The following is a 15,692-nucleotide window of genomic DNA, read 5'->3' as shown; positions in this document are numbered from 1 at the left end:
CTTGATACAGACAAGAAAACCTCGCAGATTTGACAGTGAGCTTCCAGATATCTCATTAAGTGACTTGCAATTTTTGCAGTCTTTTTGTCCTTCAGAAGTTCAGCCGTTACTCAGGTAAATCACCTTTTTCACCTCTATGTGATGTGGAAGTGGCTTCCCTTTCTGTCCTGCTCACTCCTCATTCAGACCCCCTCTCCCTCTCTGATATCTTTTATGTAAGGAACAGACAGTGATATTTTGTAAACTGGTGTCGTTCTTAAGTGATGCTTTTAGCTGACATAGGACAGGTATGTTCTTTGTATGCTTCATGTACTCAAGTTAAAATGACCTGAGCACCTCAGTCCTATGTATTCTCTACTAAGGTGTAATTAATGTTGAGCATTGCTATGATGGATAATAAGCTTTCAAATTCATGTATTTTAAACCTGTAGAAATAAGATAGAGTAATGTTAAGCAAGTTAGCAAGCAAGAAATAGGCAAGAACAAGTATGGTGTGTAAGATCCTATGTCAGAAGAGATCTTTCTCTGTATCACCACAATGAGATGCTGTATGTGTGGACTATTGTTCTGTTAGAACAGAGCTGTAGTTCCATTTTCCAGCTTTAAGGCCAAAATCCCACAGAAAATAATAAGTCCCCGTGGAGATGCTCTGTTGTCATTTATTAGGTTTGCCAACAGTATCAGCCTGAAACCTGTTACTGGCGTGCAGCATTGAAATTCATTGCATTTTTCATCTTTATGTTGTATTGGTATTATTTTTGATTCTGGAGTCCTGTTGATCCTCCTGGTGCTATGTCTGCTGGTATTAACAACAGGTGTAGTGAGCTTAGCCTACTTGACAGTGAATTTGTTGTCAATCATGATTTTGCTGATAAACCCTTTTAATTTCTCTTGTTACAGTGTTAGACTTGCTTCTCAGGGATTCTAAAGATAAAATGTAAACTATAGTTTTATATATTGCCGATATTGACATCATGATTTTGGGGGTTCTGAGAATTTTATGACCGTCCTAGGAAGCTCTCTGAGTCCAGTAAGAATTTTGTTATGCTATTAGAGAATATTCAGTAACAAAGCTGTTCGTGACTGATGTAGTGACACAGCTTTCCACTTGATGGCAATAGAGGTGGGATTATGTTGTGTTCACCTTGGCTTCTGGGTTCAGACTTGCATTTGGTGGTAATGTTGATGAAGGTGGAGGACTTATAACTTGAACAGGCCTAGCTTTCGCACATCTTTATACACATTGAGTTTCAGAACAAACTTTATAGCAGTGGTCTCTTCAGTGCTTTAATTGAACATCCCAAAGAAAACAATTGGCAAGCAAGCAAGCTGAGGATGAGCAGTGGGATTCTTCTCTATCACTGCTGATTCCCGGAGCTTCAGGATTAAAATTATGCCTCCATTTTCATACAGTGCTTCAGTGAAAAGTTTCTGAGGTTCTAAGTTTAACTAGTTGCTGAAATATTAATTCCATAAGAATAATACTACATACCACATGCCATATATTTCGACTAAAGAATGCAAAATACATTGAAACATTATCTGCTTTTGTCGTATTGTTAGTCTAAATGAACTCCTGTTTCATTAATTCAGTGGAGCAATTCCAGACAAATTAAATATTCTAGAAGTACAGGCTCTCAAGAAAAATGAAATGTTACTTTTTCAAAGGTTTAGGAAACCTGTAACTTTTCAACACTTGCAATGTGATCACAACGTGTTGTTCAGTCTTTTCAGTGATAGGTAACCTAAATTAAATAGAATAATATAGAATTAATTGCTGCTTCAAAGTAGGAGCTGGATTGGAGAGAATCCAACTGAAGAGAATAATTGAGCCATTTGCAATTATAGGTGCTTCAGTTACAGATTTGATCACCATCAGTTCTCTTCTGGTATGTCTTGAAAGGAAAGACTTTGATGCAGTACTTCCCCATTATTTTTATCATTATGTGGTCCTTAAGAGCTCTGAAGTTCTTAATTTAAAGCACAAATAAAAGGTACTTGTGTGAATTTTCTATGCTAAATACTTGAAATGAAAAAAATATAAACTTCATTTAGAGGGAAGCTTTGTCTCGCTGGAATGTCTACATTAAAAAAATCAATCATTTGAATATTAGATGTAACAATGTGCCAAAAACATATCCTGTGTTGTTTTTAAGGGTTCCAATACTTTGTGACTTTGAACCTCTTCACCAGCATGTACGTGCTTTACATAACCTGGTAAAAGCAGCGCAGAGTTTGGATGAAATGTCACAAACCATTACTGACCTGCTGAATGAACAAAAGGTATGCTTTTTATTTTTCTTAACCAAAAAAATAGAATATTCTATTCAAAAAGAGCTGTGTATTTTCATAATGTTGTTTTATCTGCTTCAGGAAGGTACTTTGTTTTTCCAGATGCGAAGATTAGTTGATCACACAACTTTACAGTAGTAATTTACTTCATAATAAGTAAAGTAAGTCTATTTAGAAAATAGTCTAAAGGTATGAAATGCCTTCAACACATCAGATGCTTGTATTCCACAAAATTTGTAAAATTAATAGAATAAATTATAGTCCAGTGGAATTATTCTGATCATATTTTTCTGCTATTTTTATGATCCTCTTTGAATGTATGTATTTTGTCTCGTTTGTATTTTTCAAACATAAATATAAAAATATTCCGTTTTGGGCACTTCAGTACAGAAGGGACACTGAGGTGCTGGACAGGTAAAAAGAAGGGCAACAATGCTTGTGAAGGGCTTGGAGAGTATGCCCTATGAGGAGAAACTGAAGGAACTGGGGATGTTCAGTCTGGGGAGAAGGAAGCTGAGGGGAGACCTTATTGCTCTCTTCCAATATCTGAAAAGTGCTTACAGTGAGACCAGGGTTGGTCGCTTCTCACTGGTGACAGGTGACAGGACAAGGGGAAATGGCCTTAAGTTGCACCAGGGTAAGTTCGGGTTGGATATCAGGAAAAACTTGTTTCCAGAAAGGGTTGTTAAGCACTGGAATAGGCTCCCCAGGGAGGTGGTTGAGTCGCCATCCCTGGATGGGTTTGGATGTGGTGCTCAGGGACATGATTCAGAGGAGGGCTGTTAAGGTAGTATGGTTAGGTTGTGGTTGGACTTGATGGTCTTTGAGGTCTTTTCCAACCTGAGTGATTCTGTGATTCTATAAGCTTGTTACTTCTTTGGTAGTTTTCAATGTTTAAGTCTTTCTGCCCCAGAAAGATAAGGGAGAATTCAGGGACCCCATGACTGGTTGTAGCCATTAATCTGAAAACTGCTGGTTGCAGTCCTGCTTTCTGGGGAAGTGTTATATGCAGTCCTTTGAGTTTACAGGGAACAGATAGCTTAAAAACAAAACAAAAACAAAACAAACAAACAAACAAAAACCCCTACCTTTTCCTCCTCTTCCTCCACCTATCAAGCAGATTCTTCCCCTAGAAAGAGAAGCCTGTCAGTCACTTTAGGTTGCTTCTACACATTCTGCCTCTAACATTCATTGTACACCAAATAGGATCCTTTTAGCTTCTGATTGTAACCTATTCTGGGGACTTAAGCAGTGTTTAACATTTTATGTAAAGTTTAGTGCTTCAGATTGACCTCCTGCAGTTGAATATTTTGCAGGATTCCATGTTATAACCTAGAATATAAGTGTTCAGATGCATTTTGATGCTTTCTAGTACTAACCTTGTGCAATTCGCTTCACAACGCCATGGTCCTAGTTAAGTTTATTGTATATACATTGAAGGGGCTGTTACTGTTATTATTTTTATTTTGTACTCAAAGTCATGTGCATGTGAAATTTTGAATGAGATAATTCCTGCTTAAAGCAGATATGTGAAGTCCTCTGTCTTTTTACCCCTCTGAAACTTGAACATGAGATTTACTGTAAGTCTTTGATTCATTCTTTGGGTAAGGAACTGGCTAGAGGGCCATGCCCGATGGGTAGTGGTTAATGGAGTTAAGTGCAGCTGGTGACCTTATTCAAGTGGTGTCCCCCAGGGGTTGGTATTGGGGCCCATCTTGTTTAATATCTTTACTGATGACCCAGATGAGGGGATTGAGTGAGTAACGCTCAGTAAGTTTGCAGATGGCACCAAGTTGGGAGGTGGTGTTGATCTGCCTGAGGGTAGGGGGACCCTTCTGAGGGATCTAAATAAGCTGGATCACTGGGCTGAGATGAATGGGGTGAGGTTCAACAAGGCCAAGTGCTCTTTGACCACAACAACCCCATGCAGTGCTATAGGCTTGGGGATGAGTGGTTGGATGACTGTGAAGAGGAAAGGGATCTGGGGGTGTTGGTTGATGCTCGGCTGAACATGAGCCGACAGTGTGCCCAGGTGGCCAAGAGGACCAACAACATTCTGGCCTGCATTAGAAATTTTTTCTAATTAGAAATAATTAGAAATCAGAAATTAGTGTGGCAATCAGGAGCAGGGAGGTGATCATCCCCCTTATTCAGTGCTGGTGAGGCTGCACCTTGAGTATTGTGTTCAGTTTTGTGCACCTCGCTACAGGAAAGACATTGAGGCCCTGGAACATGTCCAGAGAAGGGCAGCGAAACTGGTGAGGGGTCTGGAGCACAAGTCCTGTGAGGAGCAGCTGAGGGAGCTGGGATTGTTCAGTCTGGAGAAGAGGAGGCTCAGGGGAGACCTCATTGCACTGTACAACTTCCTGAAGGGAGGTTGTGATAAGGAGTGGTTTGGCCTCTTTGCCATGGGACAAACAGGACCCGAGGAAATGGCCACAAGTTGTACCAGAGGAGGTTTAGGTTAGATAGGTTACATAAGGAAGAGCTTTTTCTCTCAGAGGGTGGTCAGGCACTGGAATGGCTGCTCAGGGAGCTGTTGGAGTCGCTGTCCCTGGCAGTGTTCAAGATGCGTCTGGATGAGGAGCTGCGAGAGATGGTTTAGTGCTTGTGGTAGCAATGGTAATGGGAGCACAGTTGGACTAGATGATCTTGCAGGTCCTTTCCAACCTTATAATTCTATGTAGAATATGAGATCTGGGCTTCTTTTTGATCTGAAGTGTAAGAAAGTGTGTCACTTCTTTCTTAATGAAAATTGATTTCTTTATGAGCAACTGTTATGAATAAGTATTTTAGGGCCTTTTCACTGTATTAGACAATGAAATGGCTAAGAATGGTGGCAGCTGTGAGTTTTCTGAACATATTCATTCAGCAGATCACACTATGATATGTAAATGTCCACTTCCAGCTGAAAGCATCCTGAAATTTCTTAGTGACACATTTTCTAGGGAATTTATTATTCACAAAAGCTTACAGTGTAAGGAAAACGTGAGATCAGTCAAAACAGTAGCTTTAATTCAAAATACATAACATTGGAACAAGAAAAAGAAAAGTTGCCTTACTTATTCCACCTTAATCATTTTTAGTATTCCGAAAATCCATCTAGAAATTGATTCAGACTTGTTTATCTGAGACATTTTTATTAGCTTATGGCTTCACAAAAAAGATGCTTGCTAAGTCAGGAGAATCTGTTCTTTCCACACTTTTCTTTTGCTGTGCTTTGACCATTTTGGATTCTTGGCTGACTCAGAAATGTCAAATGCCCAGACAGATTTGGGTAATTGTCTCTATCCATAGAGTAAATTACATTGCACAATCAGAGCTGGAACACTCATGATGTCATCTTGAAAGCGCTTATTTCTGTCTGTGATTTTGATGATTCATTTGAACACTTTTCTGTACTGAAGCAAATAGGCCTATTGAAATGATTTTCTTTGTGTTGTTGTTATCACCTAATGAAAGACATTAGGTCTCTTCTCTGTGTTGCTTTGGTTTGCAAACAGTCTAGAAGTGTCTTTTTTTTTTTTTTTTTTTAGTTTTATGTATGTATATACATACTATTTTTGCATATCTTTGTGCTTTTGCTTAGAATTACTGAAAGAGTATGAAGTATCCTTTTCTTATCCTTAATGTTGCTGGGAATTTGCACTACATGACTAGCAAGATGAATCAATATTTAATAATAGTCCTGAAAATGACTTCATCTTCACGCTCCTGCAAGTTGTTTGTGAACTGTAAGATCTACCCAGCTTGCTGATGACTCAGTGAGCACTGAATTTTGCCTGTGTAGCCCACAGTATTTGCCCAGGGAGGCCCATCAGACCACTGGGGATAGGAACTAGTTGATTTTTAAGGTGACTTCCAACCTAAGTCATTTTGTGGTTCTATAACCTCAGCTTTCTATTAAAAACAAGTGGCAGTAGAAGCTTGGTTCATCAAGTTGGACTACAAAAGTTTTTCTCATGCATGTTGTTAATGCAGCAGTTGAGTTGTCTGATTCGGAGTTTAGCTCTTCTTGCTGATGCAGGAGGATGGTCTTCATGCATTTGCCTTAGGCAGGAGAGGAAAGCTGTGAGTGCAGCCAGGTGAACAAAGAACAAGTCAGAGAGGGATTCCAATACCGTTTTGGAGATGTTAGTGTGTTCTGTGTCTCCTTAAATCTTATTATGACAGCTTTTAAGTTCATGGAATGCTAATGATGAAATGTGTCATTGTCTGGTGAGTTTCTTCTAATATTACATCATACCTCCACACACCATACATCATGAACAACATTGGTCTTTAAATAATTTGTTAATTTTGAAATGTGCTTTTAGTGCTTTCTGCTTATTCTGTTTAATGGCCTCACACCAAAGAGATTGCTGTGCCCTTTCATTTTTCTGATAGAGTTTAATCGGATCAGCGATTAGTCTAAAGATATCTAAGAGAAAGTTAAGGTGCCTGTAGGACTGAGATAAGATGATTAAGGTGTCATCTTCATAGGTACCAGGTAATTAACACTTTCAATCCTGTGGTATTAAAAATTGCTCTTGTAAGAGAAGCTGGCTTTTCAAATGAGATTATGAATCTACAGCTTGTTCTAGTTGAGTTCAAAATTCAGCACTGTTTGTAATCCTTAAAAGAATTGCCCAGTTCCTTGTCCATGAGATTATCTAGTAACATAACCAAGGCAATATATGTAACCCAGCAACACTGCAGAACTTAAATTAGCTCTACTATTCTCTATGCTTCCTATTTTTCTTTTCTTCCTCTGAACTCCTGTTCCTTCATTATCATGGGAATAACAGCATATGACATATATGTTGATTGCTGCCTATAGGCTGTAAATGGCAGACATTAGGTTTTCAGAGGAATAGGCAACAGTCAACTGTCTTCGATCTAGTTTCAATTCCTCTAAATGTGAGGCTTTATTCTTCATGAGGCTATAATCTGGTAATGCAACTACAGCTCACAACAGCCATTGCAGAGCGTGGAATTTTTTCAACCACAATTTTTAACAAGCTCCCTACAGACTATTGCTCCACACAGTGAAGAGTTGTGTTTTTTACTCTTTGTGCTATTATAGTTATTCTCTACCTTCTTGGTACTCCTGCAGGACCACACTGGAATTGATTCCATCTTTGCTTTGCGTGTAGAACCTTAGAATATTCACTCCCTGAAGTGTTTTTTGTTTATGACGTCTCTGATGCTAGCTTTTATTACAATTGAAGCTCTGGTTTATCAATGTTAAATGCTTGTTGCTTAAAGCGTATGATTTGAGTCCATTTGTCACCATATACCGTATCTTTCAACATGTTCCTCTCTAAATTTCTGTAGTTAAAAAGCAAGTTGATCCCAAGGCAGGTGTTGAAATATGGACTATTAATACCTTTACCAAAAGGAATGTTGCTCTTTAAGTTGTCTCTTATGATGTGTATTCATTTGTGATGACTAAAGACAGCATGAGAGTCAGCACATGTTCTTTGGAAAAGAGACACGAGCAAGATTACAGATAGTTATTCCGTATAAACCGTAGTCATTCATTTGAAGACTGAATGATCTGGAGCTCCAGAATCAGGCCTGGGTTTTATTCCAGTGTCCCTAGGCAAAATGACAGAAATTAGTAGTGTTGGAAGCAACATGGGAAAAATAAATCTACTCAAAGTGTGATATCCTTAGATCTGAACAAGGCAACAATTTTGTTATACTAAAATTTGTGGTAAACCTTCTTAATTTAATATTCGTTATCAATGACTGAATTACCCTGGTTTATAAAGCTGTACAAGCAAAAAAAAGTAATTTAACTAACAAAATTATTAGGAAAAACCAATTTTGTTTGTCAGGAAACAAAGAATGTCTGTTTATGATTACTTCAGTTTTTTTGTTATCATCCAAACTTACATTTGACTCCTTTCAAATACAATTGTATGGGATTATTGTAGAATTTCTATATAAATGGGCTCTTGGTAATTAGGTATGTGTGCAATTTTCCAATAATTTTCAGAAAAGTACCATTTGCAATTTCTGCTATTTTTAGTTGAATTTTTAAGTTATTTATTTTTCATCCTTACAGATAAGACTGACTTGTTCATTTTACTTTTGCCTGATAATTTTTAATCAGTTTCAAACATTTGCCAGGACTTTTACCTATCACCTTAAATACTTGTTCTGCATTTTTTTTAACTTGCAGGCTTCCAATAGTCAAACATCACCACAGTCTGCTACTACACCAAGGATGGAAAGTACAACAGGAACCACAATTGCTACCTCTTCCAGAACTCCTCCATCGCTCAGTCTTCAGGGTCCCCTGTGTCCTCCTGTGTGTCCCCCTGCTCCACTAGAGGAATTGTCACCAGACAGCATTGATGCTCATACATTTGATTTTGAAACTATTGCCCACCCGAACCTGGAGCAAGCTCTCAAGCAAGGATCATTGGACTTGGATTCATTAGCAGAAAGTCCAGAATCTGACTTTATGTCAGCAGTAAATGAATTTGTCATAGAAGAAAATCCAGTCTCTCCTAATGCTATAAGTGATCCACAGAGTCCTGAAATGATGGTGGAATCTCTTTATTCTTCAGTTATCAATGCAATAGATAGTAGACGTATGCAAGACACGGGTTCTTGCGTAAAGGACATTTCAGTAGAAAATGCTTCTCGTAGTGTTTGCATGGAGAAGTGTAAGGTAATTGCTCAAGATTCAAAAGTACGTCTAAGAGGTATAAAAGAAGATCTTTGCCACTTTAGAACACTTGTACAAAAAGAACAGTGTGACTTTTCTAATTCTTTAAAATGCACTTCATTAGAAATAGTAAATACTATTGAAAAGGTAAAACTTTCACTTGAAAAAACACTAAAAGATAAACATCAAAAAGAACTGCAGTCTCTGAAAAGTGAATATGAAACCAAAATTAATAAATTACTGGAGGATGATGAGGAAAGCAAGAAAAAGATTGTAAAGTTAAAAGGTGACTTGTTAGGCCTTGAAGAAGTACTTCAGAATAAGAACAATGAATTTGCGATGGTGAAAAATGAAAAGGAAGCTGTAGTTTCCCTTCAGAATGAAAAAGATCAGAAGCTACATGAATTGGAATGCCAAATGGAGACACAGAATTCTGAAATTAAGAAACTGAGACAGTCACGTGAGATAGTACTCGAAGACTTGAAAAAACTTCATGTTGAAAATGATGAAAAACTACAGCTCCTGAGGGCAGAACTCCAGAGTTTAGAACAAAGCCGTTTAAAAGAACTGGAAAACAACCTTCAGGCCAGGCATTTACAGGAATTTGAGAAGGTGCTTGCTGAGCACAAGGACAGTTTAGATCAATTAAAAAAAGAGAACCAGCATAGACTTGAACAAATGCAGGAATCTCATGCAGCAATTGTGCAAGAGAAACAACAGCAGGTAGAAGAGTTAAAACTCAAAGTTTCAGATCTGTCTGATTTGAGGTGTAAATTAGAAGTTGAACTTGCCCTGAAAGAAGCAGAAACTGATGAAATGAAGCTTCTCTTGGAAGAAAGCAGAAACCAGCAACAAGAGACCTTAAAATCTCAGATTGATAAGGAAACTGAAAGCTTAAAAAAAGAGATAGAGAAATTAAACAGTAAGATACAAGTTAGCAGTGATGAATATCAAGTGGGCTTATCAGAACTAAGAACTTTAATGACAATTGAGAAAGATCAATGCATTTCCGAGCTGGTAGACAGATATGAAGAAGAATCAAATTTGCTTAGAACTGAACTAAACAAAGTAACAGTTTTGCATCAAAAAACTTCTGAAGCAGAAAAAAGACTTTCAGATCAAATAACAGAACTGCAGTGTAAGTTAGAGTTGGAAAAAAATGCCCTAGAAAAGGAAAAAACAGAAAAAATGGCACTTTGTGAGCAGCAGGAAAAATATGAAGCTATCATCCATAGGCTTAAGGAAGAGAAAGATCTGTTAGTATCTAACCAAGAGCAAGACAAGCAGTTGCTGATTCAGAAACTCAATTCTGAAAAAGAAGATGCCGTACAAACTGCTTGTAAAGAATTTGAATTACAAAAGGAAGCTGTTGAAAAAGGGCTTTTGGAAAAAATACAACAACTTGAGATGCAAGTAAATCAGAGGTACTGTAAGGATTAAGTTGCTGTGCTATCTTTGTATTCTAAAGTAATTACTGCATATTGCAGCATGAATACACTGAATTAAGTGAAACTTCTATACATTTGTAATAGTATGTTTTTTTTATTCAAGTTACTTTCATTTTGTAGGTAGTGACATTCCTATGTGCAGTTAGTCACAAAGTTTGCCAGATGTCTTTTACGTATTATTTTCGGACAAGAAGTAAGGTTTTCAGTTTTGTAATGCTATGCTAAGGAATATTATTACAATTGCCTGAAATTCAATTTTTGATGATCTTAGCCTACTTCTCCTGTTGCATCCTTTGCTCTGGCTCTAGTGCTGTGACACCATGTGGTTCCTAACTTTTGGGTTGATAACGTTCTTATACTGATTGACTATATGCTTATGGAGGTGCTGATGTTGCCATGAAAAACTGCATGAGAATATGTGAACAGCTGAGGGCAGTCCCACAGCCACCTGAACTTCAACTGGCTTTAACTGCTATAGTTACATATATAAAGGTCTTCAGTTTGAGCTTTATAACAAAACACACTTGGGCAACATCATTTTAAAGAGCATTGTAGGATGACTGTTCTTCATTGTTAATTTCTGCAATATTTTTCCAATTTGGGAAAAAAATTCCTTCCCATAAATGCCAAGTTATGCTTCCTGACTTCCTGTTTCTAACCTGTGTGCTAGTTCATAATGCTGTCAGCAGAGCAGACTGTGATATTGTGTAATGGAAATATTAGAATTTTTCTCCGTTGCTGTGGCCTAGAAACAGTATTCTAATTTGAAGTGCTCAAATTTGTCATTAATGTTCTTGGATTGTCTCAGAACTCCAAGGTTAAATCTTGTTAGTACAATATCTTAAGTTTTTTTTTGTTCTGGGTATTACAGTATATCAAGTATTTGAAATAGAAAAAGTGATAGAATGGATATAAAAAGAACAGTGCAGAACATGAACACAAATTTAAGTTAGCGTTTAATTTTTTAAATGTCAGCGTAATGGTGTATTTTCTTTCTAAGTTGAATGGAGGGAGGGGCTATAAAAAGAATCCTGTGATCTGGTGTACACACAATTCACTTCTGCGGTGCAAAGAGAAATGTAAGCATCCACTTCTCTTGAAATATCCAGATCATCCCCATTGCCTCAGGATTTTGCTATGCTAAATATCTATCATTGATGTTGTATCAGTGTTGACATTTTATGTGTCTCTGTACAGAAAAGGTTGAAATAGTGATACACTTCTTGAATTCAGATTCAGTGATTGAGTTACAGTTAATACCTCTTTCTTAAAATATTCTCTAAATTTAATAAGATGTGGTAGAATGAGGAGAGGGAAGCATCAAATGCTGTATTTAAACCTTTTCTTTGTATTAGTGCTTGTAGAAGATCAAAAATGTGACTCGGTAGGGAAGAGGTGTAGCTATGTCATCAGACTTAAAAACAAACAAAAAACACACAGCAACAACAAAACCACCACCTGCATTTAAATTTTAACAACTGATCAAAGCTCTGTGTATTTCTTTACAAACTGGATAAGACTGATACCAATGTATTTCAAAGAAATGTTGTCTGCTTCAGTCTGATGAAGCATTAGTAGTTATGAGTTCTGTCGGTAGTTTTTATTTTTGAAGTACAACATTATAATATGTATTGCCTTCTAAGGCTTCGCTTTATGCCTTTCGTCTGCTGTTATGTTTTTTCCTTTCTAGCATGTGTTTCGTCTCCAGAAGGCGTATGTTATGTAGATTTGTCTTAATATTTCAAAGTCACTGTCTAGCTGCTTGCTTGGTTTTTCTTGAGTTCCTAAAGCCTTAAGTTATGTAACTCCAGTTGACTTGTTATCCTCGCTGAATTGTTGCTTAGAAGTTAATTTGTAATGTTAGAAAGAAACTTTTGCTTGTCACATAAATGTCCTTTTCTGCAAGATCACTGTTACGTTAATGTTCCAGAAGGCACTGGTGATAACTTAAGTTGTTAAATTTCTGAATATTTTGCTGCTATCAGGAGTTTCATTTTTGAACTTGAGTGTTACCTGTGCATTACCAATATATGATAATGTGTGTTTTGGTTATAAAGTTCCTGGAAGTTATCAGGATTAGGAGAGGTAATAGAACTTTAACCCATTTGTAATTCTTCTGTGTGATCTTACGTACATAGTGTGTACTGTGCTCAACTAAGATTGATGGAGATTAGTTGAACGATGCAATGTTTGTAATGATTGTCATTAAGCAGCTCGATTAACTTGATTTATAATACTTGGGGAGGAAAAAAAAAGAAAAAAAAAAAAAAAAAAAGTATGATAGGACTGCTTTGTAAATTAAGTTAAAAGTTGGTATCTTCCAGCCTTGGTATTTTCCAGCCAGTTCCATAAGACCACAATTAGTGGTGAAGCTTCTCCATATAGAAAAACCGTATCATATTGGTCATAATACTTGTCACACACACACTCTCATGGCTAGACTTTATAAATAAATTGAAGTTCAATCAGCACAAAAGAGAAGAATGAGAATTTTAAATAGTGCAGATTTTAACAAAAGTTGCTCAGTGAAGGGATTTGTCTGTCCCAGTACTTTATAAAGTGATGCTTCATGATAACTCATGCCAGACCACAGAAGTGGATAGGTAGTGCTTTGAAATCAATTATTAGAAAATATTTTATCCATTTGAGATTACCTGCTTCAAGAGCCATTTAAGGTTCTTATTCTTCATGCTTGAGTGACAATTAATGCTTTTCTTTCTGATCACTATTGCTGATCTCTAGATTCTGCAACCCACAGAGTTCTTTTACATCTGGATTCCTTATTGTTGAATTGCTTATTTTTGTAAGAGTTTTGGAGGTATTACGTTTTGACACAGTAAAAATCTACAGGGAGTCGATCTGTCATTGTTTCTTGATCTTCTGCTTTGCATTCCGTCTATTCAAATAGTAAAAACATGTCTTCCCCCTCAAGCAGATTTTAACAGTATTGACACACTAACGGTCACTAGAAAACAGAATGATCAAGAATAAGTATTTGGTGAGGTGCATGTGTTTTAAAAATAAAATTGAAGAGTAGTAATGACTTAATGTGAATACGGTAGAGTCTCAAAACTAACTTCTGACTTGTGTGCTTACTTTCATATTTCATATAGTCTGGGACTTATATATATGATGAATTTAAAACCTAAACGTTTTCTTTTAAGTCCTCCCACTGAATCATCTGCTGAATCAAGCTTGGTTGCTGAACTTCAAGAAAAGCTTCAGGAAGAAAAAATGAAATTCTTGGAGCAGCTTGAAGAACAAGAAAGAAGAAAGAATGAAGAAGTGCAGAACATTAGAACATCTCTAACTGCAGAACAGCAGGTAAAACTGACTCTTCATTGCTCTTCCTTCCCTGAGAAGGATGTGTTCTTTTCCTGTTTGTAAGTTATAGACTTTTTTTCTTTTTTTTTCTTTTTTTCTTTTTGCTATTGTAACACTTGTGCATTCTGAATTTGCGTTATGGTATTTTCTAGAGTCAGGATGTGGTACACCAATGGAATTCAACATGCTTATGACATTTTTTTTTTTGCTTAACTGTTTGTGAAGTGAGCAATCCAGATTCATTTTTTATTTGATAGTTTTGCTTGCATTGTTGTGTTAGTACTCTAAGTTTTACCTGTTAATTTTCTGAACTTCAGAAGGATGTCACTTAAGTATAGTTTAAGTTAATGGTATTTTTGGGCAACACAAATTTAATGCTTAGAAATACTAATTGATTTGGAATGCTTCTTCGTGCCTTTTAGACTTTATTAGCCTGGGTGGATGGTGTTTTAGGTTCAATGCAGATGTTTTTCTTCTTTCTAACTCAGATTAAACATTTCTCTGTACTCCTCACCTCAATACAAACTCACACTATACTGGATTAATTATTGCTGCACTGAATTACTTATTGCAGTATCTTTGCTGGCTCATTTTTTCTTTAAACATTGAATCTCAAATTTTGTAGGTGAACATTCACTTCTAAAATTGAATCTCGAAGTAACAGCTATTATCTACAGCTTTGTTGCATTTAAATACTAAGAAAGGATTTTCTGTTTTAAGTACTTACACTTTAACTGTAGCAGGATCAAATAAGGACAAAGAGACAGTGAGTAATCAACTGGCTTGGTGAAATGAATGCTGCAAATTACTTGGTGCAGAGAGCCGAATATCACAGGCAATTATAAAGACAGAAGAAGTTCTGAAAGTTTGGGAGTGCAGACATGAATACTGGAGAGAGCCTTCTGTAGTTAATCTAGTAGGAATATTTTATAGATTACATAGACAACTGTAATATTTATTTTTCTATCAGAGTTGGTCTTGATATGCCATTTTCCTCGTGCAGTAATCTTCATGTGTGGTGCAGAGTACGCTAGGAAAGGTTCAGAAGTGTTGACAGCAGATTCTGATGAAGTACACAATCTATTAAAAAGCAAATACGCCTGAATCAGTCAGTGCTAAAGATTCACAAAACTGTTGCTGCTGAATGCTGAATATTCTGGATATTTAACTTCACACTCTTGTAGTTTTTGTCCCTTTGAGATGTTACTTAACGCTTTTGGCATATTGTGTTAGTTTTCTTATGCACACGTTTACCAGAGTCTGTTATGCATTACGTAAAGCTTATACCTGTCCAAGTAGCTTATGGTTTAAGACGGATGAATAGGCATGTTTGTAGGCATAGAGAATCTAAAGCTAGTCAAGATCATGCCTGGCTCTTAAATTCCCTGAAGAAGTGAAATTGTAGGTTAAACTGTCCTCTTCAGAGACAGTTGTAAATAGGTTTTTGCCTGTTTCATCGCAGTAACCTCAAAAAGTTGTAATGGTGAGTGCATAATGTTTAGTAGAAGGATTCAAGAAGTAGAAAGGTTTGTCAGACTGATACAGAAGCATGCAGTGCTCTTCTTTATATTAAATAATTCAAGAGAATTCGCAATGATTCCTGTGTAACTTCTGCATTAATGAATTCTTCAGCGAGGAATTACTGCATAACTTGAAAGCTATTTTAATGCAGATTTTAGTATATTGTTCTACTAATAATTACATTTGTCTTTTGTATTATATTTCTTGATGCAGTGTAGCTTTGCCGTAGTGGCCCATTTAATCCCCAAAACAGCTTTTTAATTTAAAAAACCATGCAACTAATAAATAAATTGGAATATAAAATGTGTTTAAAAGTCCATATTCTTTTAATGATTGTTTAAAATTGTATGACGTGTCATGGACGTGGGACTGATGGGATATGAGAGAAAATTTGGGAGGAAAATCGAGGCTGTTTCAGAGAATACTCAAAATAAAATATCCAACAG

The 15,692-nt window shown here is 36.6% G+C and overlaps 1 protein-coding gene across 4 annotated transcripts in view; it reads left to right on the top strand.

The window, feature by feature from the left end:
- The window catches only part of RB1CC1 (RB1 inducible coiled-coil 1), a 70,645-nt gene that overhangs the window by 40,406 nt on the left and 14,547 nt on the right, over positions 1 to 15,692 (top strand). For all 4 annotated transcript variants that reach the window (XM_042869140.1, XM_042869139.1, XM_042869141.1 and 1 more), the window contains 4 exons: positions 11 to 114; positions 2,157 to 2,283; positions 8,462 to 10,377; positions 13,566 to 13,725. In XM_042869140.1, the coding sequence (XP_042725074.1) occupies positions 11 to 114; positions 2,157 to 2,283; positions 8,462 to 10,377; positions 13,566 to 13,725 (2,307 nt within the window). The remainder of the gene's footprint in view (positions 1 to 10; positions 115 to 2,156; positions 2,284 to 8,461; positions 10,378 to 13,565; positions 13,726 to 15,692) is intronic.

The sequence above is a fragment of the Lagopus leucura genome, unplaced genomic scaffold, assembly GCF_019238085.1.
Source record: "Lagopus leucura isolate 7727_CA_CO unplaced genomic scaffold, USGS_WTPT01 Super-Scaffold_100002, whole genome shotgun sequence".
NCBI lineage: Eukaryota > Metazoa > Chordata > Aves > Galliformes > Phasianidae > Lagopus > Lagopus leucura.
The sequence above is the reverse complement of the archived record's forward strand: the minus strand, read 5'-3'. Positions and strand labels throughout refer to the sequence as shown.